The sequence below is a fragment of the Ciconia boyciana genome, chromosome 1 (assembly GCF_034638445.1).
Source record: "Ciconia boyciana chromosome 1, ASM3463844v1, whole genome shotgun sequence".
Lineage (NCBI taxonomy): Eukaryota > Metazoa > Chordata > Aves > Ciconiiformes > Ciconiidae > Ciconia > Ciconia boyciana.
The window spans coordinates 58,272,739-58,294,552 of NC_132934.1; the positions used below are offsets into that span (position 1 = coordinate 58,272,739).

Consider the following 21,814-nt stretch of genomic DNA (forward strand, 5'->3'; position numbering starts at 1 on the left):
TGAGGCCCAAACAAAGCATTTCACTGACATGTCACAGGAAATTTGTGGCTTAGCAAGGTCTCCGGCTCATGAACCACCTTCACCGGTAGACCCTTCATCTGCAAAGGTCCCTTTTTAGGGACCTGGAGCATCTCATCCATAGAAATATATGCTGAAAAGAAGGGGTGGAAACCTGCTATATGAACATTTCCCCTGGGACCAGTCATTGCATTTAGAAAGACCAATTCTGCAATGTTAGCTGCTGTGGCCAGCGGTAGCTCTTGCAGGGTCCTTATCTCTAAAAAGGGCTCCCAGGGGATGCTGGAGGAAGAGACATGCTACCCCCGTGATTCCTGAAACAGGGATCGTCTCTTCTTCCCCTCTGTCTTCTCACCTCAACAGAAGAGAAAGTGTCACACCTCTTCCTGCTGCAACAGAGGTATATTTTCCACAGCTCGCTCTCCTGCATCTACCTCTTTGTAGCACAAGAGAAGAGATGACACATGGACAGAAGAGACTTGGAAAAGGATATATGAGCACTCAGTGCTGTGAGAGGGGGCTGGAAACAGGGAAAAAGGCGCTACAGGGAAAGGGAGTTCACAAAGAGGAGGCAGGACCAAAGGAGGCAAAAAGCAAGAACTGGAGAAAGGCAGAATGAAGGGAAAAAACCCTTCCCTGCCATTTAAATGTGAGAAGACACTGAGACTGCAGATTGCAGAGACTGTGTGGCCAGTACACGCTCCTTTGAGGATGTCCCTGTCTGCAGCTGAGGCACCCGCAGCTCTTCCAACAAGGCACGAGCGGGACCCAGCTCCTGTCTGGGAGGTGGCAGCAGCCCCTGATGGGGATGGTGAGCACTGGGACAAACACCGGTCCAGAGCCCTGTGGGTTACTGAAATCTCTTCTGGGTTTGATCTCTTTCTTGCCCCAGTTGGGAGTGGTGGGTCAGACACTCTTCTGCTCACCCAGACCCTGTGGGCATGCAGGAAGATGTGAGCCCACCACTCACTGTCTTGCTGGGGTCAAGCACCATCTCGTTCTCCCCGTGGAGCCTGCCAAGAGGCTGCTGCATTTGGGGTATGAGCTGAGAAGGCTGTGAAGCTCCTCTCAGTGCCCTGTTGGGCTCCTTGGTCTCCTGACTGGGGATCTTCTTCATCAAAGCACTAGGAGGACCCCCAGCCTCTCGCTCCCTACCACTTGGTGCCCAGCACCCTGTATCCCCCACTCTGGAGGGAAATGAGAAATCCCTGCCCCATCACCTCTTTCCCATGGGGTCCACAGGAACCAGCCACCTGAAGGGAGGGCAAATAAACACCCTTTTCTGGCCATTTTCTGTGGCATTCTTCCTCCCTGCCCCAGGTTGGGCGTTGGCTGCAGCCAGGGGAACAAGCAGGGCAGTGTTTCTTGGCAGTGGCTATCTCCCTGTGGGACAGGAGACCAACCCTCCCCTCCCTCCAGTTCTCCCACACCTCATATGCAGGGTCCCTGCAGCTTGAGGATGACTCTCGCTGGCTGGGGGAAGATGCCATGAGCTCTGCAGCATCATTGACTCTGCATCCAGTGGACCATGGACAACTTTGTACAAAGCGACTTTGCCCCATTCATTTTCACTGGTTATTTGTCTGCCAAACAGAGGGTGAGCTGCCAAACTGCCCTTGTCTGTGCTGCGAGACCCATTCTCACAACCACCACAACTGGGGTCTCTCTTGGTGAGAGAACTCATCCCATACTGCAAGTCTTGAGGTTCACCAGCCACTGCTTTGGTCGAGGAAGCAGGGCCTCGATGCTGTTTTGCTAGGCTCTCCACTGGGTTTTCTCATCATCCAAGAGAAAGGCACCCACATTCCTCTCTTCCAAAGGGAAAAAGGCATCATGTGAAGAAGAGTATCTGAGCCCACCTTTTTTCTGCCGTAGGTAATGCTGAAGAGAAGAAAGGTAGGAAATGATCCCTTGAGAGTTTTTTTTGAGAGATGCAAGAGGCACCTTTAAGCACCTCTGCCTGCTTGATGCCATTCGCATGCAGCCATTCCGCCTCCCAGCTCTGTTCAGTAGACTTCTCACTGGGATCTAGTGAGGTTTTCCCTGTAGCCACCCTACGGTTTCAGAGCTTTACTTACTCCAGACAACAGCAGACGTGCAAGGAAATGGCCCTATGCTGTCAGTTGGGTCTGCAAGGGCAGCGGCCAGCCCCACAGGTTTGCTCTGAGGGCTTTAACTCAGGTGCTCAGCACCATCCTTGGGACTGGTTCCCTTACACTTCATGTGATGCCAGCCAGTGGTTTTGCTGGGTCTTTCTAACACAAAGCTTCTGGAGAGTGAAAAATCTGCTACAGGAGTTGAAAATGCTCTTGAAATCCCTTGAAGCTGGTTCCCTGGGTCACGTCCATTCACCTCTTTGTATTTTCTGACTTAGCACTGAAGTGTCTTCAGGTTGGCTCTCCAGCGAGGAGCTGGGGCAGGAGCTAGGTTTATCACATTGCTAACTCAGGAGGATCTGGGAGGATCATCAGATTTTTGATGGGTGACCTCTCATGGTTACAAGGTTGGTGTTGGTCCAGTGACAAAGGAAACTGAAGAAGCCAACTACCAGAGGCATCTGGGAAGGAAAGTGGGCTAGAAAATGGAAGATAGGATGGAGAACATCCTAACACATTGAGTGCTGAGATCCTCTACGTGTCCCAGTGCACGAGCAGCAAGAATGACGGTGAGTGAGTGTGAGAGAGTCCTTCTCATCAGGAGACCTCCTTTCCTCATGAAAGACACCACATTTGCCTTCAGGAGCAATTCAGGATGTCGGAGGAAGGAGAGTCTCCTTGTCTGGGCAAGACCCAAAGAGGTGAACATGTGACGAGCCCATCCCCAGGGTGCAAAAGTTCTAAGAAGGTTCAGACTGGTATCCACTGTCCAGCAGCATGGTATTTTCCTTGGACCTGATGTTCTCCATCCTCAGGACACCCATGACCTCCTGCATCCCCTTCCCCACCCTGCAGACTCAGCTGTGAATGAGGATGCCCTTTGGGCAGCGCCTTGACCCCGGGGTCTGGGGCCAACTTGTGCACAGTGGGGTCCCCGTGAGACTCTGTGACAGGGACCAGGGACTCATTAGGCACATCGGGGGCACCAGACCCCACAGGAGCAACCATGCTAGCAGGGGGAAGGAGGGTTTCCCAGTCCTGGGGTGCACACCCATCTCCCCAAAACACCCCAGACCTCTTCCAGCACCCCACCACCCCAAACCCCCCAGGGTTGAATCCTCCAGCACCATCTCTGGGGTGGCCACGCTGCCGAGCAGCCCAATGCCGGCGCCTCTCATGAAGAAGCTGGCACCGGGGGAAAGCGGGGAACGTGCTGGCAGCTGAGGTGGGGTGGGGGGCTGCCTGCGTCCCCTCCCCGCCGTCCCCAACCGACCGTATTCTGGCTCTGAGGAGTGCTTGGCTCCACCTTCCGCCCTTCCCTCCCCCGGTGCTAAGCAGCAAAGCCAGCTAGAGACATCCAGCCAGGGTATTAGTAAAAACCAAGCCTCCCTCTAGGAATGGCACTCGCCTGAGAGCCTCCCTGCACCGCGCGCCCCAACGCCGCCGGGGCTGGGAGGGAGAACAGGGGGGCTATTGGGATATCACAAATCACAGCCCTCGCAGGATCCGCCCGGCACACCGGCCAGCAATGTAAGTTTTCCTACCTGAGCTCGCTCACACGCACACACATGTTCGCTTGTGCTTTTTCCCCCCTACTTTATCTTACTTTTTTCGATTTCCCCAGTGAGGGTCTGTGTCGCCCTCTGAAACTGGAGGGATAGCAGCCCTTGCTCTGCGTTGGCTCTTTTTCAGCTAAGCCAGAGGCATGCTTTTCTATTCACTTCTTTTTTTCTTTTTTAATTTCTTTCTTCTTTTTTTAATTTCTGGATGGGGGGGATAGAGAGGCCTTTATTTTTGGAGTGTTTCTTTCTCCAAGGGGGGAACTGCTGCACGGCGGCAGGGACTTTTAGAGGTGACTGCAGACAGAAGGAGAGAGGAGGAGTGTGTGGGGCAGGCAACCCAAAGCCTTGGCTTGTCTCAAAGTTAAACTTGGTTTGTGCTTGTATCTCTGTGTGTATATATATATATATGAATGTGAATATGTATACGCATACATACACATAGACAGGCATGTGTGTGGGGATGCAATGTAAATGTATTTTAAGACTTTGTTTGATGAGCTGCGAGAAGAGGGTGAGGGATGGGGCGTCCCCACAGAGGCACTTTCCCACAGCCAGGATCAGGGTCTCCCGGTACGGATCTGGGGCCTGGGCTGGTTCCCTGCCTGGTGGTGCCGCCCGCTCAGCTTCCCCAGTAGCCGGGATATAGGTCCTTTCTGGTTTATCAATACGGTGCTGGCGCTCCCCCTCCCACACCTCCCCCTGGGCACCGCGCTGGCATTTCACCGCATGTCTTTGAAAGAAAGGGGCACTTCCCTACACAAGTTTTGTGGCCGTCCCCCCCAACCCGCTCCCCATGGGGAGCTGTGCCCGGGCAGGACGGTCCATGTCTCTCGCCTATCAGGTCCCCAACCCCCCTCATCCCTCTTGCTGCAGGCCCCTCTGCACATGTCAGCTCCAGACAATCGCAGAGATAGGGAGCGATATCCCAATTAATCAGGGGCCCCGACCCATCCCCACCCCCATTGATCACGGGTTTTGTGGTGTGCACGGCAATTGCTTTGCTTGCGCTTTTATCGAGCGGCCCCTGTCTCGTGGTCAGTTCTACAGAGACCTTGGAGTCCCTTTCAGACTTGGTGGTTGCTTCTCCTTTTCTCTCTTTTTCCCCCCTCTTTCCTTTCCTTCCTTTGTTTTTGTCTTCCTCCCTCCCCTCCCCAGTGAGAAGAACAACACCAAGAAGGAAGAGAGAGAGGGCTCAAGAGCAACGATGGCTGATGACCAAGACCTTTCGGAGGTGGAGATGAGCCCGGTGGGCTCTGAAGACCACCACTGCCTCTCGCCAGGACCCTCCATGGCATCAGACAACTCCCCACACCTCGCCGGCTCCGGGAACGGGGAGATGGGGAAGGTCAAGAAGGAACAGCAAGACTCGGAGGCGGACGACGACAAGTTCCCGGTGTGTATCCGTGAGGCAGTCAGCCAGGTGCTGAGCGGCTATGACTGGACCCTGGTACCCATGCCCGTCCGAGTCAATGGAAGTAACAAGAGCAAACCCCACGTCAAGCGGCCCATGAACGCCTTCATGGTCTGGGCACAGGCTGCCCGGAGGAAACTGGCTGACCAGTACCCGCACCTCCACAACGCCGAGCTCAGTAAGACCTTGGGGAAGCTGTGGAGGTAAGAGCGGGTGGGTGGAGGGGGAGCGCAAGGGCTGAGGTCCGGAGGTGTCCTGGAGAGGACTGTGTGGTCACGTGGAAGGATGGAGACTTAGCGGGATGGCAGGGGTGTCCCTTGAGGGGACTTCCTTCCCTGCGGGGAGCCCCCTCACAGGAGGCACGGTCGGCGACTGGGGCAAGAGTGGTGTTTGGATGTAGTGAAGGCTTCCTCAGCAGAGCTCACCTCCATTCTGGGCGGCAGCCCTTTCCATGTGTTTCCCACTAACTTCCCCTGTTGTTCCTGGCCAGGGCACTCGTCCTGGTCCTCTCCTGCCTGACTGCCAGGGGAGATCTTGTTTTCTTGGCTCATCCTCTCTGTTAGGCCAAGTTGTGCACTAGCAGGAACCAGGCTGAGCCCCATCCAATTTGACTCACTGATGACTGCCTCAAGCCTGTTTGAACTCAGGTCCCAACGCCAACAGGGGTTATTTTCCGTGCAGTGCTGCAGAGCAAGCGGGAAATCAAGTTACGTCCGGGGAGGAAAATCAGGGGAAGGGAGCCAGGCAGTTGGAGCCCCGCACCCGTCCTTCCCAGGATGGTCCCAGTTTTGGCAGGCCATGCAGGTGCAGCGAGATGGACAAGGAGAAACCCTACTAGAAAGGGGGGCTGAGGCTTAGCAGAAAGGAAGAGACCTGCAATAGTCCCAGCCTTAGCAGGTTCTCTTGCAATATGCTGGCTCAAACCAGCCCCATCTCCCTTCGCACCCAGAGAGATGCCCTCCCTTCTCGCCGGCGCACACATGCTCGTCCTTCTGGCCACACCAGTTTGTTGCGGCCATTTTCATTTTGGCTTTGTGCAGATCCCCGGGTCCTTTACATGGCCTCCCCAACCCACTCCTCCTTCCTCCGGCAGACCGACAGGCTGCCCCGATTGATCATAGCTGGCCCACAGGTGTGCAGAGAGCTGTCGTGCCCAAGCCAAGCACGTCAGGCTAGCCGTGCCACTTCTTTCCCATCTGATGGTCTCTGCCGATAACCCCATCAACCTGTTATAAACACTTTCTGCCACAAGTCCCCAGCACCATCCCCCCTCGCCTTGCACCAACCAACGCAAACTAAAGCTCATGCAAACAAGCCCTCTCATTCTCTCTCTCCTGCCCTGATGGCATTTTGTGGAGGAAGCCCTCAACCTTGGGTGGGCCAAGAGACATTTTTCCAAGCAGAAGCAAAACACACCCCGGCCAGCAGCTGATGCCCAGGTCTCCTCGCAGCTTCAAACCTCCCTGCTCGCAAGGAACTGAGCCCGCTTACCCCAACCCGTCAGTGCCTAGTGTAACCCCAGCAAAGGGATTTGTTTGGGAAGCTGAAGGCAGGGCATGATTGCGGCTGTCTCGTCTGATGCTCTTTCCCAGTTTGTTCCCGGCTGCCTTCCCTTCCCTTTACCACGGTACTTGCTCCTGCCTGGAGCTCTGCTGCCAGCCTCTGGACTGTGAAGCTCTGCTGGAAGAGGGTGGGGGTGTGTGGGGAACCCACCTTTTTTGTTCCCAAAGTGTTTTTTTCCAGGTATCATTCCTTTATTGCAAAATATTGCCATATTTTAGAGCAACTGCCCTCTGGACACTGCATTTCTCTTGAAAATATAGCAGAGCAGTGAAACCCTCCGTAGGTATCGCACTCAGAGCGCAGAGAGACACAGCCCCCAGGCCGTGGCCACATTCAGGCACCCAACTGCCTCCCTGCTCCCAGGGCACGGCTCCTGCTGCTGGCTCCATGGGACTCGGAGCAGAGGGACGCTGCTGCCGGACAATGGTCAAGGTTCTCGGGTGTTTCTTAGCGCACCGTGCGGTCAGGGAGCATGGGTCAGGCAGAGAAGCTTGCAGGATCAGGCCTGGGGTTGTTGCGAGCTTCTGGGTTTGCCAACCAGCTGCTTTGCTTGAACATGTCTCCTCTCCGAGTGTCCCTAGTGCAGGCTGAGGCTCTCTGAGCCGTGTTGGCCCCTATGGGGACTGTACAGCAGAGTAAGCTGGGTTACGGGTGCAGTCGGTGTCTGGCCTGGGTAGGACCACATGCGTGCGTCTTTCTGTGAGGCTGGGGGGGAAATATCAGCCCACAAAAGTCCAGGAGAGGTGGTCCAAAGGTTACCAGGATAGTAGCCCTGAGCCTCGTCTTCCAGCTATGGTACAGTTGGGTCTTCCTCCATTGAGGTTCCCACTGCCCTCATCTACACCATCCCCAAGGTATAGCTCCTATGCGTCGGTACAACTGCAAGCAGCCGGGTTTTGCTCTGGATGGCTTAGTCTCAAACATTTGATGAGGGTCCCTGCAAAGGGCCATGGCTGTTCACGTATCCCCACCCTTACAAGGTGGCCACCCAAACCCTACAGCTTACATCGCTACTCGCTTTGGAAAATGTGGGTGACTGATTGATATATTTCCACGTGGGCTGCTCTGAGCTTATACAGGTAAAGGGAGGCAGAGAGACGAGTGCTGGTGAGCACGGAGATTGCCTGCAGACCACCATTAAACGAAGCACGTCCCCAGCGATTGCCGCTGGTGAGGGACAACAGAGGCTGGGAATCTTCTTGAAAGGCAGCTAGCAGATTGAGCGATAACCCCAGTGCTGTCCCACATGCTCCTCTGCAAAATGGTCTGCAATGGCCCGGGCTTTTTTTTTTAAGCCTGGCGTTTGCTCCGTTTCTGCGCTACCACCATGTCCTCCATGGGCCCCAGCCCTCCTTGGGAAGGGCTGCAGGACATGCCCCAGTGGCCGCGCTACCCACCTGGCCCCAAGTGCGGTGCCGGGAGGCTTGTGGCCCCATCCACCTCCCCCAGTCATGCACTTAGGGTGCGTGAGGGGTGCAGTTGACGAGCCGAATGTACTAAAAAAGAAGAAGGGAGGGTTTCTGTGCTTGATGGTCATGAAATCTCACCTTGGCTGCTTTCCTTCCCCGGAGTGGGACAGGGAGCAGCTCTCAAATGGAGGCCGGCTGCTGAAAATGTCGGCATGACTCTCAGCCAAAATGCCAGCCAGCACCACCTCTGGGGCCAAAAACAAGCGAGGCATGGGAAGAAGGGGAGAAAGGTTCGGTAGGGAAGAGCGAGGGGACCTGATGGAGGGATCTTTGCATGGGGGTGGCAGCACCCAGGGAATAGGGTCATGCCCACAAAATCTGGGGCTGTGGACATGTCGGAGAGCCTGCCTGGCTGCTTTCTGCTCCCAGCCAGCCTTTGGCTTGCATCAGCCCCGATGCCCAACCCCGTCACCACACTGACTCATCGGCAGCTGAGTCCTGGGCACAGGGTCAGGCCTCTGACCGCCGAGCCAGTTGCCTGGCACGCAGCGCAGTGCAATGCCAGGCGGCAGAAGGGGAGGCTGCAAGAGGCAGGCAGAAAGATTTTAGCCCTTCTTTCTCCTCCTGGAGCAGGGTGCTGGATGCTTGCCCCTCTCCCCTCAGCTTGGGGGTGAGCATTTGGTGTCGGAGAGGGTGGCGAGGGCTCGGTTAAGCCCCATGAAGGGCTTTGCTTTGTGATCCATAACTTCTCTGCCCGTGCGAGATTCCTTTGCATTATGGCCTGGGGAGTGTGGGGGGCAGGAGGGGGAGGGCAGGAAGCAAGTGAAATCCAAATCCCCCCAAATCTCCTGGCCTTTGCCTGCTCACACCAGTTTCACTTTGCTAAAGCCGATTTGAGCCCTGATCCCAGTGGGAGGAGGGAGCAGGCAGCCTTGGAAAGGAGAAGGCAAAGACACGGGGAGTGGACTTGCTGCTGTCCTGCTGGTGGCACTGCTCGTGGGCTGCTGTCAAAGGGAGAGGAGGTGAGGGACTCGGGCATAGCTCAGAGGACAGGGATCTGACTCCTGCATAGCCTCGAGCAGCTCTGGTTCATGCCATCCATGAGACGGATCTGGGAGGCTGAGCTTCAGCCTCCATGGGAGGCTCCGCTCTGAGCTCGCTGTGCAGTATGCCCTGCAGACAGATCAAAGCTGGCTGTGCAGCCTACAGCCCTCTCACTCCAAGAGGTGCCCACATAGAAAGAGACCTTTCATTCCCAACCACAGCATCTTATTAGCTTTAGCACCATCTGGGCAGGGAGTGCAGGGACACCGGGGCCTGGCTGCCTTGTAATGAAGTGTCCCGGGTTGTAAGGTTGCAGGTTTTGCCTCTATTCTCCATCTCCTGTGGAGATGGGGCATTCTGCAAGGATGAAGGTTTTGCCAAGGCAAGGTCGCCTCCCAGTCCACGATGTCTATGAGGGTTGGCCATGATGTCCCTTTGGACCCCTTGGAGGGCCGTCTGGAGCAGCGCAGGCTGAGGGATTAGAGCCCTCTGGGATGTGTGAGCGTGGTGTACGGTGGCGGGAGGGAGACAGGAAAGCTGGTGTTGGATTCACGGTGGCTCAGTTGCTTTAATCTCCAGGATTAAGGCAGTGGAGGAATGTGGTGTGCAGCCGCAACCTGCTCAGGCTGCCTGGAGTGAACCCAGGTCAGCACCATAACAGGCTCCAGCCCATGTCACCCATGTTCTGGCTGCCAGCTGAGGGGATGCACAAGGAGCAGAGGGAAAGGGGGTGCTTAGGAACCAACCCATTACTTGCTGGTGACCCCTTTGATCCCCCACCAGATTTATCTGTGTGCTCCTTGAGCCATGCCTCCTCTTTGTCTTCAGTTTTTCAGGCCAGTTCAGGCATTTGTATCTTCCTCAGTCCCTACAGCTTAACAGAATTGGTCACATTTTAGTGCTAAGGGCTTCAGGGCTGCTGGCACAGCCCCATCCCCAGGTAGTTCTTTTGTTGGGGAAAAAAAGGCGTGGACATCTCATAAATGGAATATTTTTTGCCGTTTGGGAGCCCTGCCATTTCTAACGGCTGTTGGAATTGCAAGTCATGGGAAGACTGGTCCCTTCTGAGAGCACTGGTTTCTGGTTGGAAGCAGGATGACCTTGAGTCACAAGAATATTTGAGGGGAAAAATCATAAAATGAAACTGACGTGCTTCCAGCTGAGACACTGCTAAAGGCTTGAGCAATGACATTGATCTCATCTTCAAGTGCTCTGAGCCATCCTGCCCGCACATTTCACCATTTCCTCGGAGAGCCTATCTTAACTAGAGCAGTCCGTGATCTGGCAGGAATACACAGAAGGAGCTTACATTTCTGCAGTGCCTTTCATCCAGAGGCCAAATCTCATCTATTTCTACAAGACTAACAATGTAGCAGCTAAATTTTTTACAACTGCTCAGCTAAGTTCAAGAAGGGCTGGTCCTTTGTGGTTCAGCCTTTTGCATTATCCATGGCTGAGGTGAGCAGGAGCTCAGGAATAGCAGAATACACTGTTTCCCCCCTTCAAAATTTTCTTTAATTCCCTTCTAGGATATTGCAAGATGCTTAAAGGCCCAGCAAGCTCCACGCAGCACCATGGGTACTGTGCAGCCAATCAATTGCTGCCATTTGTGCTCAGTAGAGCCTCAAACTTGGAGCAGAGCCTAAGGAAGGGTGGGAAGTTAAACTGGAATAAATACAGTCAGGGGAAGAGCAAGAGACATGCAGGAGGCAGCACTACAGGTAGCAAGGGTGTGCCATACTGCCTTAGTCCAAAGGATGATCCCAACTGCCCTTAATTTGCCCAAAGTCTTTGAAAACAGCTTGTCCAGCCTTATTTTACGCAGCTATGAAAGACTGCACTTTGCCTTTGGGAAACATAAGAGAGGGCATTGAACTTACTGAGGTGAGAAGCATCATGCAGCTGGGGAAGGGGGACCCAGCACTGGCACCAACCAGTGTCAGGGCTTAATAATTAACGAGGAGGAGGAAAACATTGCTGTCTCCACTGAAACACTTCCAAGCTCTCCCTGTTGTTCTGGGAAATACCCTCAATGGCACAACACCCTGACATCTGGATTTACAGCTGTGTCCCATGATGCTGTGTATAGGTGGTTTTTTTTTCCTGATGCACCTGCCCCTCTCCTTCCCCTTTTCTCTTCTTTACCACCTTGGCCTCTGCAGGCTGTTGAACGAAAGTGACAAGCGGCCCTTTATCGAAGAGGCGGAGCGGCTGAGGATGCAGCACAAGAAGGACCATCCCGATTACAAGTACCAGCCCCGCCGGCGGAAAAACGGCAAGGCCACACAGGGCGAGGGCGAAGGCCAGGTGGAGGGGGAGGCTGGTGGGGCTGCCGCCATCCAGGCCCACTACAAGAATGCCCACCTGGATCACAGACATCCCGGCGAAGGGTCGCCCATGTCCGATGGGCACCCAGAACACTCCTCAGGTGAGTCCCAGGTCTCAGTGAACCTACTGACAGGTTACAGCCATCTCAGAGGCTGAAAAAAACCAAGGCATCACGGTGAAAGCCTTAGCGATGTGGCTCACAGCTTGCTCATGACCAACAAACTCTGCTGGAGTCAGCAGTATAGAGACGTGCCCGAGTTTCACGGGCACTTGCATTCCTCTGGTCAGGCAGGGTATCATTGCACCCTCCCTCTTTTTCCACAAGATGATATAAAAAGGTTTGGTTTTGGCTGGTTATTTCTCTCTCTCTCCACTAAAGAATCCAGCTGGACAGTTGCTGGCAAGCTGGGAGGAGCGGAGCTGGCATGTGTATAAAGCCCAGGCATAAAGTGGTAACTCACTTCTTCTCTCTCTTTCCTCCTCAAAATGTTTTTCACGTTGTAGGTCAGAGCCACGGGCCCCCCACACCTCCTACTACCCCGAAGACCGAGCTGCAGGCAGGCAAAGCTGACTCCAAACGAGAAGGGCGTTCCCTGGGGGAAGGGGGAAAGCCACACATTGACTTTGGCAATGTGGACATCGGAGAGATCAGCCATGAAGTGATGTCCAACATGGAGACCTTCGATGTCAATGAATTCGACCAATACCTGCCGCCCAACGGACACGCTGGCCACCCAGGCCATGTTGGGGGCTATGCAGCAGCGGCGGCTGCTGGCTATGGCCTCGGGAGCGCCCTGGCTGCAGCCAGCGGACACTCTGCCTGGATCTCCAAGCAGCATGGAGTCTCCTTGTCCACTGCCACCTCATCGGTGGTAGACTCCAAGGCCCAGGTGAAAACGGAGGGGTCTGCCCCTGGAGGTCATTACACTGACCAGCCCTCCACCTCCCAGATAGCTTATACGTCCCTGAGTCTGCCCCACTATGGTTCGGCTTTCCCCTCCATCTCCAGGCCCCAGTTTGACTATCCGGACCACCAGCCCTCGGGACCCTACTACAGCCATTCCAGCCAAGCCTCTGGCCTCTACTCTGCCTTCTCCTATATGGGACCTTCCCAACGTCCCCTTTACACTGCCATCTCTGACCCTGCACCCTCTGTGCCACAGTCCCATAGCCCCACACATTGGGAACAGCCCGTGTATACGACTCTCTCCAGACCATAGGGAATGGGGAACGGTGACCGAAGCAGCGACGGAAAGGCTCCGAAGAATCAGCACAGGCAGAAGAGCCTCCGAACTCCGAGGTCACTCAGTGCCATCCAGCCACCAGAACCCACTGAGTATACAGAAGTGCCTTTCTTGACCCCGGCTATCGCTGGCTCACCCGCCTAGAGGAAGGTTTTTCGTCCTTTCGCCCTTTACCAATTTCATGCAGGCCACATAACTGGCTTGCGACACCTTATTGGCCTTCTAGATGAGGAGGATTCTAGACATGGAGTGACTGGTCCGTGGTGGGTTTCATTGTGCGCACCCTGCACTGTACGATGAGAGAGACTGTCCTTTCCTTCCCCTCCCCAAACTGCTCCAGAGAGTTAGCAAGCGTTTCCAACAGGCCACAATGGCCAACACTGTCACCTGCTGCTGGTGAAGGGTGGTTGCTCAGCCTTGGTGAACATATTATGGGAGGAGTAGTACGGAGGACGGCACAGCCGGCTTCCCTGCAATCAGCGTCGTGCAGCAGTCCTGCCTAAGATTCACACATGCATGAATCTTGAACCCCACTGGAAGACCAACCTACGCTTGCTTCCCTGCTGATTTCCACAGCTGCATCCTAGCTTTTCTCCCTGCTTCTTCTCTCCATCCTGTCTCTGTTTAATCCCACACTCTTTCCTGCATGGAGATTTTAAGGCTTGCCTGAACAACGTGTAGGAGTTGGGAACCGCATTGCTGGTCTTAGCGTTATTCATACAATAGCCTGTGTCTGCACGCATGTTCATGTATCGAGGTGTAGGAGAGGTGGGGAAGGACCGGTGGATCATTAAGGTGCTGTGGGTGAATCCTCCTTTCTTACAATTACTCTGTATTGTTCATTTATGTCTGGCATTTCTGGCATCTCAGTCCTTTCTAATCTCTTCAGTATCCCAAACAACCTCTGAGCAAACTTGGTCCTTGCTCTTCCATGTCCGACTGTGCCTGCCTGAAACAAAGAGGCACCAAGAAAGCTACTATGCACCTGCCAACACCCCGAGTTGATTGCAATACTCTCTTTGAATCTCCACTCCAAACTCAGGCTGACGGGGTGTGCATCCCCGCTCGTTTGTTCATCATGTCTTCTTCAGTCAACACCTCCCTCCTGCCTACGCTGAAGATGGAAAGATACTCCTGCGGCTTTAAGCAAGGTAGATACGTACCCAATCTTGGATGAGTGTAAAGAAAATAAGCCTATTTAGGTACAAAAGAATTCATTTTCCCCTTTGGGTTTCAAACTGGAAACAACCAGCTCTTGCGGTCAGATCAACCTCCTTTTTTCAGCCCAATACCTGAGGACAGTCTGCTTACTTCTCCTTTGTCACCTCCAGGACTGGGGTGGTTTGTCATGCCAGGGAGTGAACTGGCACAAAAGTTGCTGCAGGAAAAGCTGACTCCTGGCAACTGATTGCAGAGACATGTTGTGGGACCTTCCAATGGATATTCCAGTCTAGAAAGATAAAATACTTTAACCAAACGTGGACTGTGATCGGTGCCACTGTTTCCCTCTGCTGATATGACTGTCAGATGCCCTTCCTGCCTCCCTTAGCTATGGATGACTTCTTGTGGTGTCTGAAAAGATCATGTAGAATGTTTGCTCCCTGTACACATGTAACCTCTTCCAGCCCTGTCCCCTTATTTATGCAAGTAGCACCTTCCTCCCCCACCCCCCCTTCCCCAGTCTCTATGCTGTCCTAGCACCATTAACTCTGCATTAAACATATGGAATAATAAACTTAAAAGTTTCATTTTCATGTGTCTTGGGTTTTTGACTTCTTTCCTGAAAGTCTCTGTTTTTCCCCCAGTAAGTGTACGACGGATCACACCACCACCACATGGATCCTGTGCACAGCCTTCCCCTGCCTGTCATGAAGAGGACACAGGCAGAACTCTGACTGGCTTACCAGACTCCTTCATGGAGATGAGACTTATCTTCTGTTCACACCCCAGCTCCAGTCATTTCTTCAGTGAGAAATGTAGTAACACTGATTTCTGGTCTTCAGCTAAGATTTAGTATGTGCAATTAAGAAAAGTGCTGTTTTGCATGTGCTTCACCCAAGAATTTCTTAGTGTGATTGTTAATGCTCTCCAGAATAGGAGTGTGGGGTTCCTCGTCTTGCTTCCTCATCACCAGGTGGCAGATGACATACCTTCAAAAAAAACTTCCCCACATACACAAACTTGTGTATTTTGGAAGCAACCGTTAGTTTCTCCGTAGAAACTCACTCCCCTGGCCTCTTGCTTTCCATAAGCAAGAACTTAAATACAAACACACACACTCACACACAGAGAGTATATTAAATAGATGTATACAGCTTCTTACTTGTTGAAGAAGACATCCTGGGTGTAGTCAGGTCCTGGGAGGCTATCTGGAGATGTTTGGAAAGAAAACGTACAGCAGATATCAGTCTGCTTAAGAACATCTCTCAAGGCCAATGGTAGCAAGGTAGGATCCCAATTAACACAGAGACTCCACAACAATTACAAATTGATTCCAAAGGTTTCAATGCAGACGCATGTGATCGATCCAGTGAGTCTGTGTTCACTAAACGCTTTATGGGTGAGTAGAGTAAGCAGGATGTCTAGGAACTGTGGAACATGTTCAAAGCTTTTTAAAACTCAGCACTAATGGATCTAACAATGGTGATGCCAGCTCCATGCAAAGCTCCATGCAAAATAGGACTGTGGCCATTCACTAGAGAGGAGGAGAAATCTCTACCCCAAATTACAGGCTGTGGGAAGAGTCCAGAAAGGAACTACTGCACTGCTGAGCAGGTCAGGAGCATGTGTGAGGAACAAGGGAAGCCATGGTGGAGTTAGGGGTAGGAGAGCTGATCACAGCGGTGGGAGAGAGAAGGGATGTGGTGTGGATGAACAGAAGAGGAGGAAAAGAAAGTTCTTAACCACACACAAGTACCTTCTCCAGCTCTTCAAAAAGCAAGTTAAGAAAGCAAGCGGGCTCTGCCTCAACCACTCTCTAGTGGAAGGGGATGCCTCCTCTCATCTAGGAGGGTCCTCACAACTAAGACAGGACTGAGAATATCACTGGTAACAGAGGGGTTAACCACTCCTCCTGCAGCCTAGCAGGAGCTGGCCCAGCATCCTTCCCCTATCCCTTTAATCGTATCTGATACAGATGCAAGGCTGGGGAGGGGAGTCGGGTAGGGAACAAAGAAGCCATTTAAAAAAAAAAAAAAAAAGGACAAGAAAACGACCCCGCGCTCCATGGCGGACGCCAAAACGATTGCACAAAGGCACCATTTCAGGGCTGAAATTTCACCGCACCAACGTGATTAAAGGATTCCATGGAGGGTGGGGGGAGAAGGCTGAAGGCCACAGTGCTGCAAATTAACCTTTTCTTGGTAGGGGTGGCCTGGACCAGGAAGCATTTGTGTTCCTCACAGTCGACCCCCTTCCCACACCTGCAAGCGTCTCCACATTCCCTTTGACCTGTCATTTTGCCCAGGGACCCATTCAGCTCTTGCATTCTCACCTCCAAAACCAGCCCCTCCTGTGCAGACCAACAGAGGAAGGATGGACCAGTGCTTTTCCAGGGAGCAGTAAGAGAATGACATACATGGCTAGTTATATGAGCTGAGCTCCCAAGCAGGTGGATATAAACTCCCTTTGGGACATGGATGCTCATCTGCAGCCACCGACCACACATACAGCATGGAGAGTGCACGCTTTATATATAAGCACAAGCTTTAACACCAACTAGTTGGAAAGATTCTTCCTGGACCAGCATAAAGAGAAAAATCAATGTAAAGCAGAAACCATAGGTGCACTTTCCCTCTTCTTGTCTTTAAATAAAGAAAACAAAAATTACATGGGCACTTTTTAATATGATAATTGAGACTCAGTGTTTTCTGCCCAAGAGCTCAATCTTCCTCATGCAGAGCAAGAACCTTGGAGTACACAGAAGATCAAGCAATGGAAACCAGGTAGCGGCTGGCTGGAGGCCCTTGCAGATTGTAATGCATCCACCCAACTCTTCTTGATTTGCACACGTAACCTCCCTGCACATCAGAGGCAAGAGTGCAGGTGCCTTAAGGGGACAAATGACTGATCTTTCATCGCACTACAGATTAAAGGAACTCTAGGATTTAACTACTCTTGTGCCACTGTAAGAACCACCAGAGTCTGTACAACTGAGATGGCTGAAGAGCACCCACACACTCAGGACCATCAGTTCCAACTGCATGTCAGAGAACAGCTGAAAGAGGAGCAAATGCAGCAACCACCTACGACTGCCGAGCTGGTGGGACTGCAAGTGGCGACCACGCTTCCGGCTGGGGCAGTGCCACTGAAAGGGGATCCCCACCTCTGATAAGCGGCAGGAGCAGGGAAACAATAGGTGATTTGATGAGAGCTGCTCTACGATACTCCTGAGAAGCCCCACAGCCAGCCCCGGCCAGAGAGGAAATTGGGGGTTTCCACAGCAACCTGCTCAGGGCACAAAGGCCCAACTGTCTAGGGGGAAGCAATGGAGGTGTCTCAACACTCCTGTTTTAAGAAGGGACAGGGTGGAGGGCTGGAGTCTTTCTGAAGCCAAAGCACCTGCAAGAGCATTTTTGTACAGCAGGAGTTTAATTGGCTATTGGTCCTATAACTGGGGAGGAGCGGTGCTGGAGGAGGAGGAAGTAGTTACTACAGTCTTTAGCCTAGCTAAAAGGTATGGCCTTTGCAGGTGAAAAAAACTGCAAGAAAAGCATGGCACTTGGCTCCCTAACCTTATTAATATAGCCCATGACAGAAAGAATAATGACCAAGCTGGAAGAGAGAAGAAAGTCTTCTCTTGGGCATGTAGGACTGAGATGAAAGAGAAAGTGGGAGGAAAAAAAAACCAAACAAAAAACCACATTTAACTTAAAATGGGGAGGTTTATAATTTATTTACACAAATATAAACAAAAATAGAAACATCTCTGGAGAAGGAAAGAACCAAACCAATGGCTGGAGGCTGATCAGTCTGTGATAATTAACTCATCCACTCCCCAGTCTTCATAGCTCCCGTCTGGTAGGTAACGACGGATGATTATGGGGATCTTGCGTGCTCTGAAGGGAGGATAGAGAGGTGAACAGAAATGCCAGAGCCTTCACTATACCACTTCAGCAGGCAATGGGAAGTGAGGTGCACTGCATTTCAGTAAGCTCATCAGGTTTAACTGAGAGATCTGTGTAGCACCAGTGATTTGGTATTATATGGTAGAGGGAAGTCACAACAACCTCCTCTCTTTTGTAGGTGCAAAGCACTGAGCACTCTTAGACTCAAAACAACCAAAAACCTACAGCACATCAGCCCTCTGTTGCTACCGCAGGAATTGAGCCTTGTGATCTGAACGCACTATGAGACAACACCAAGCATCTAACTAAGATACTGGGGGGGGGGGCGGGATCAAGGGACTCAGAAGAACAAATCCATTTTTTGTTTGATGGAAGATTTTGCCCCACAAGACACTAAAAAAAGTGGCAGAATTCTGAGAACCTTCATGAGAAACTGGTATTTACAGAGTATTTTGCACCCTGAGAGCATCATTTACATGTCAAGAAGGATACATGAACTACAGACTAATCAGGGACCAAAACCGGTACATCTGGGGTGGAGCACAGCATCTGCTAACAGTGGTTCCAATTAGAAAGCAAGAAAATGCTGAAGACAGTTTAACTTAATGGAAATAGATTTAAGTCAGCAGAATGTAATCAGACAGTCTGGAATCTAACCAGGGCATCAGGTTTCAACCATATCAGACTTGGAAAGTAATACAACTTCTTTAATGATCACATTCAGGGCCGTTGTTTTTCCAGTAGCAAAGTAGCTCCCTCATGCCAAGAATTACAACTGAATTTTGGCACAGAACAGGATGCCACTATACTTTGTCACACCCTGACTTACTTTCTAGAGCTCAGGCTCAGACAGTGACCAGAAGCAACTCAGACTGAGTTTGGAGATTTGACAGGAACATGACCTAAGGAGCTTTTGGCAATGATAACGGGAGCTGTAATAGACATAAAATCTGCAAGGGCAACTGCAATGCACTGAGAAACTGGGGGAGCAGAGGGAAAATTCAGTTCAGGAACAGGGACTTAATCAGTAATGGAGTCCAGTTGCTCTGCTTGAAGGATACCTGTATGTGATCTAGGTCACTGACCATGTAGGCAAACTGTGGGCCAGCAGGGAGCTCTGCTGTGGAAAGGTGGGCCTGTAAGTGGTCATCCAGAAGCTGCCTCTGCTACAGTCAGAAAGGATTTCTTTATCTTCCTGTAAGCAGGGGACGTGCCTCCCTGCAAGCACAATAAGCCAAGTGTGGAAGGGTGCGGGAAAAGAACATTCTTAACAGGGTCTCCACACCACCAGCCTGACCCTTATTTTATTGTTTGCCAGCACTTCATTTGAACACAGGTCTGTTCAGATGGCTGCTTCAAATCAATTCCATTCAGGGAATTAAACTGATTCCAGAAAGATGAGGATCTTGGGTTCTCATCGTAGAAATAAAGAACATTTGGACTTCAAAGTAAAAGAGGTCGGAGTACTCCATCATCAGTACTTTGCACAAGCAACTAGCATGGGAGAGAGCAGCTGCAGAGAAGTCCCAAGGTGAAAACGGGTAAGGCAACTGTAGTGCTCACTGTTATCAAGGGAAGACAAGGTTGTCTTGGAATAAGCAGCTAAACGCTGGGACAAGGAGAGGCCTGCTTGCTTTATGGAAATCAATACGCTCACTGTCAAAGTCTGGGACTTACTTGAGTTCTTTCATGGCAATCAGCAAGGGGTCTGTCTCTCCTTCCAACTCCACCATCACAGGGGCACACATCCTGGGACAGAACAACAATCATTTGAGAGAACATACAGAGAAGGAAAAGGGACAGCTAAGCACATGCCTACCTATGTCATCTGGACAACGGCCAGTAAAGTAGGAGGGCGGGACACCACCTTGGCAAGTCTGACTTGCTCTCTTATGCACTTTGGGAAGAAAATTCTCCCAAATGGTTACGGACTGAGCTTTTACTTAACTGTTCTTCTTGCCCCATTCCTCAGCCTCTGCTGACTAGCTGGCGCTTGAGAGCTGGTCAGATCCACACCCTTCTAGCCACCCTCTGCTGTACTTAAATGTAAGGAAAAGAGTGGTTCTAAAATTAATCCAGTAAAGAGGGTGGAAACACTGTAAAATGAGCACGCCTCCTACAACTCCAGCACATCTCTTATGTTCTGATTTGCTCACACCTTCCTGGCTTTGTCTGGGGGAAAGCGAGGGGCTGGATTTATGATGCACTCTACCTCTAGGAAGAAAATATTAAGCATTTTGCAGAGGATTGTAACAGCAGAGCAAACATGGGTGACGATATCCACCCATTAGACAGCAGCAGCAAAGAAAGTTCACGTTATGTGTGGATAAGGCCACTGGGGGCTGCTGCTGGCCTAGGTTCAGCACTGAAGGCAGAATATGTAGGTGAAGCAGAACGAGGCGCCAGAGTGTTTTGGATTAAAGGCCTGGCACGGGCCCATCTCATCTCCCCCATTTTTCTGGCCTTCCACCAGCTGAAAGAATGTGCACAAAATAGCTTCACAGACTGAAGACTGTGCAAAGAATAGCTTGGCAAAGTGATGATTAAGGAAAGATGTGATGACCACCTACGAGCTTCTAAATGATGTAGAAAAGAGGCATTATTTTGAGGGTGGACAGAACCAAGATGAAACTCAGAGACACGCTTTCAGACAAACCTTGCTACAGCCTAATAATCTCGCTCATAAGGCAGGTTTTCAAAAAGCGCAAAACTTTTTGATATATATTATTAAAACAAGTCTAGACAGGTAAATGGATTAAGTTGAGAGCAGCCAACCTTAAGAGCACTTAAAACAGGATTTAAATGTTATTACCTATTATAAATGAGGCCCCACTATGCCAAATACTTTAAAAAACTTACATCTTGCCACAATGCAACTGCATTTAAAACAGATTTCAGGTCGGTTACACCATTCTCAATTCCTACAGCCCTGTGGTATCAACTGAAGACATTCTGGAGCATCCCTTGCTCCAACGTTGGCTTTTGCAAACCAGTTCTGAGCTTTCCAGCCCACATTGGCTCCCTTACGAAAGGCAGAAACCAGGATCAGCTTGTCACATCCCCTCCTCATTTTGCCTGTGACCTAGGAAAGTTCATTGCAGCTGCTGAATGCCCTCCTTTCTAGGCACAAGTACCACAGTCTCAGCCAGGCAGAGATACAGAGACTTCACATGCCACTAAGAGCTCAACGGTCCTGTGCTTCAGTGTTGACCGAGGTGGTGATCCGCAAGCTCAGCAGTCATGTAACGGATTACATAAGATCCGGTTTTTAAGGAAGGAGGAAAGCACCTTTAACAGGGAAGGGAGGAGAAGCCGTGGTGATGCTCGGGATACTCACGCTATCTGGAGGGCACGAGTGCCCAGGACTCTGGCTCGCTCATATTTGGTCATGTAGGGGGTAGTGATCCGCTTCTGGTTCGCCTGCTGCCGCTCTCCGGATGGGAGAATTTCCACGTTCTCCTGTCCCTCCTGGGGAAAGCAAACCAGCGCTGCAGCTCGGCTGCGCCCGCCACCAAGGCCCCGTGGTGCTGGGAGCGCCCCCGAGGCCTCCCCAGCCCCAGCGACCGCCTAGCCGGGCTGCGACGCAGGCCTGGGGTGCCGGCAGAGCCTGCCCGGGCCGGCCGGCGCGGCGGCCCGCGGGGCACCCACCTCCTCCGCGTTCTCCAGGTCCTCCAGGCCCTCATCCTCCTCCACATCGTCGAAGTCGTCCCCGTCAAAGCTGCGGGAGGGACACGCACGTTGCGAGCAGGGCCGGGCCGAGCCGGGCCGCCCCCGCCACGGGCTCCCCCCGACCCGACCCGACGCCCCGGGGCGGGATACGCCGCCGCCGTCGCGTCGCGTCGCGTCACCTCCCGTCCCGTCCCTTCCCACCCCCGGCCGACCCCGCTCTCACTTGTCCTCGTTGTCAGACATGTTGCCTCCCCACCGCCTTCCTGCCCGGCGGAAGTAGGAACCGCTTCCGGGTGTCCGCCGTGACGCCGCCGGAAGTGCCCCGGCGGCGCCGTTGCCGGGGCGACGCGCCGCCGCGCTGCCCCCCCCTCCGGGCCTCCGTTCCCTCCCGGGGCGCCGCCTGT

At 52.4% G+C, this 21,814-nt stretch overlaps 2 protein-coding genes across 2 annotated transcripts; one reads left to right on the top strand and one right to left on the bottom strand.

The window, feature by feature from the left end:
* Positions 1-4,611: 4,611 nt before the first annotated feature.
* SOX10 (SRY-box transcription factor 10) lies at positions 4,612-12,651 on the top strand. Its single transcript, XM_072847132.1, has 3 exons — positions 4,612-5,290; positions 11,266-11,531; positions 11,936-12,651. Exons 1-3 carry the CDS (start codon positions 4,881-4,883, stop codon positions 12,649-12,651), a joined length of 1,392 nt encoding a protein of 463 aa, XP_072703233.1. The 5' UTR covers positions 4,612-4,880.
* Positions 12,652-17,538: 4,887 nt separating this feature from the next.
* POLR2F (RNA polymerase II, I and III subunit F) lies at positions 17,539-21,791 on the bottom strand. The gene is made up of 5 exons (XM_072869474.1): positions 21,634-21,791; positions 21,390-21,459; positions 21,079-21,209; positions 19,419-19,490; positions 17,539-17,732 (listed from the first exon to the last, which is right to left on the bottom strand). Exons 1-5 carry the CDS (start codon positions 21,651-21,653, stop codon positions 17,642-17,644), a joined length of 384 nt encoding a protein of 127 aa, XP_072725575.1. The 5' UTR covers positions 21,654-21,791; the 3' UTR covers positions 17,539-17,641.
* Between the last annotated feature and the right edge of the window lie 23 nt (positions 21,792-21,814).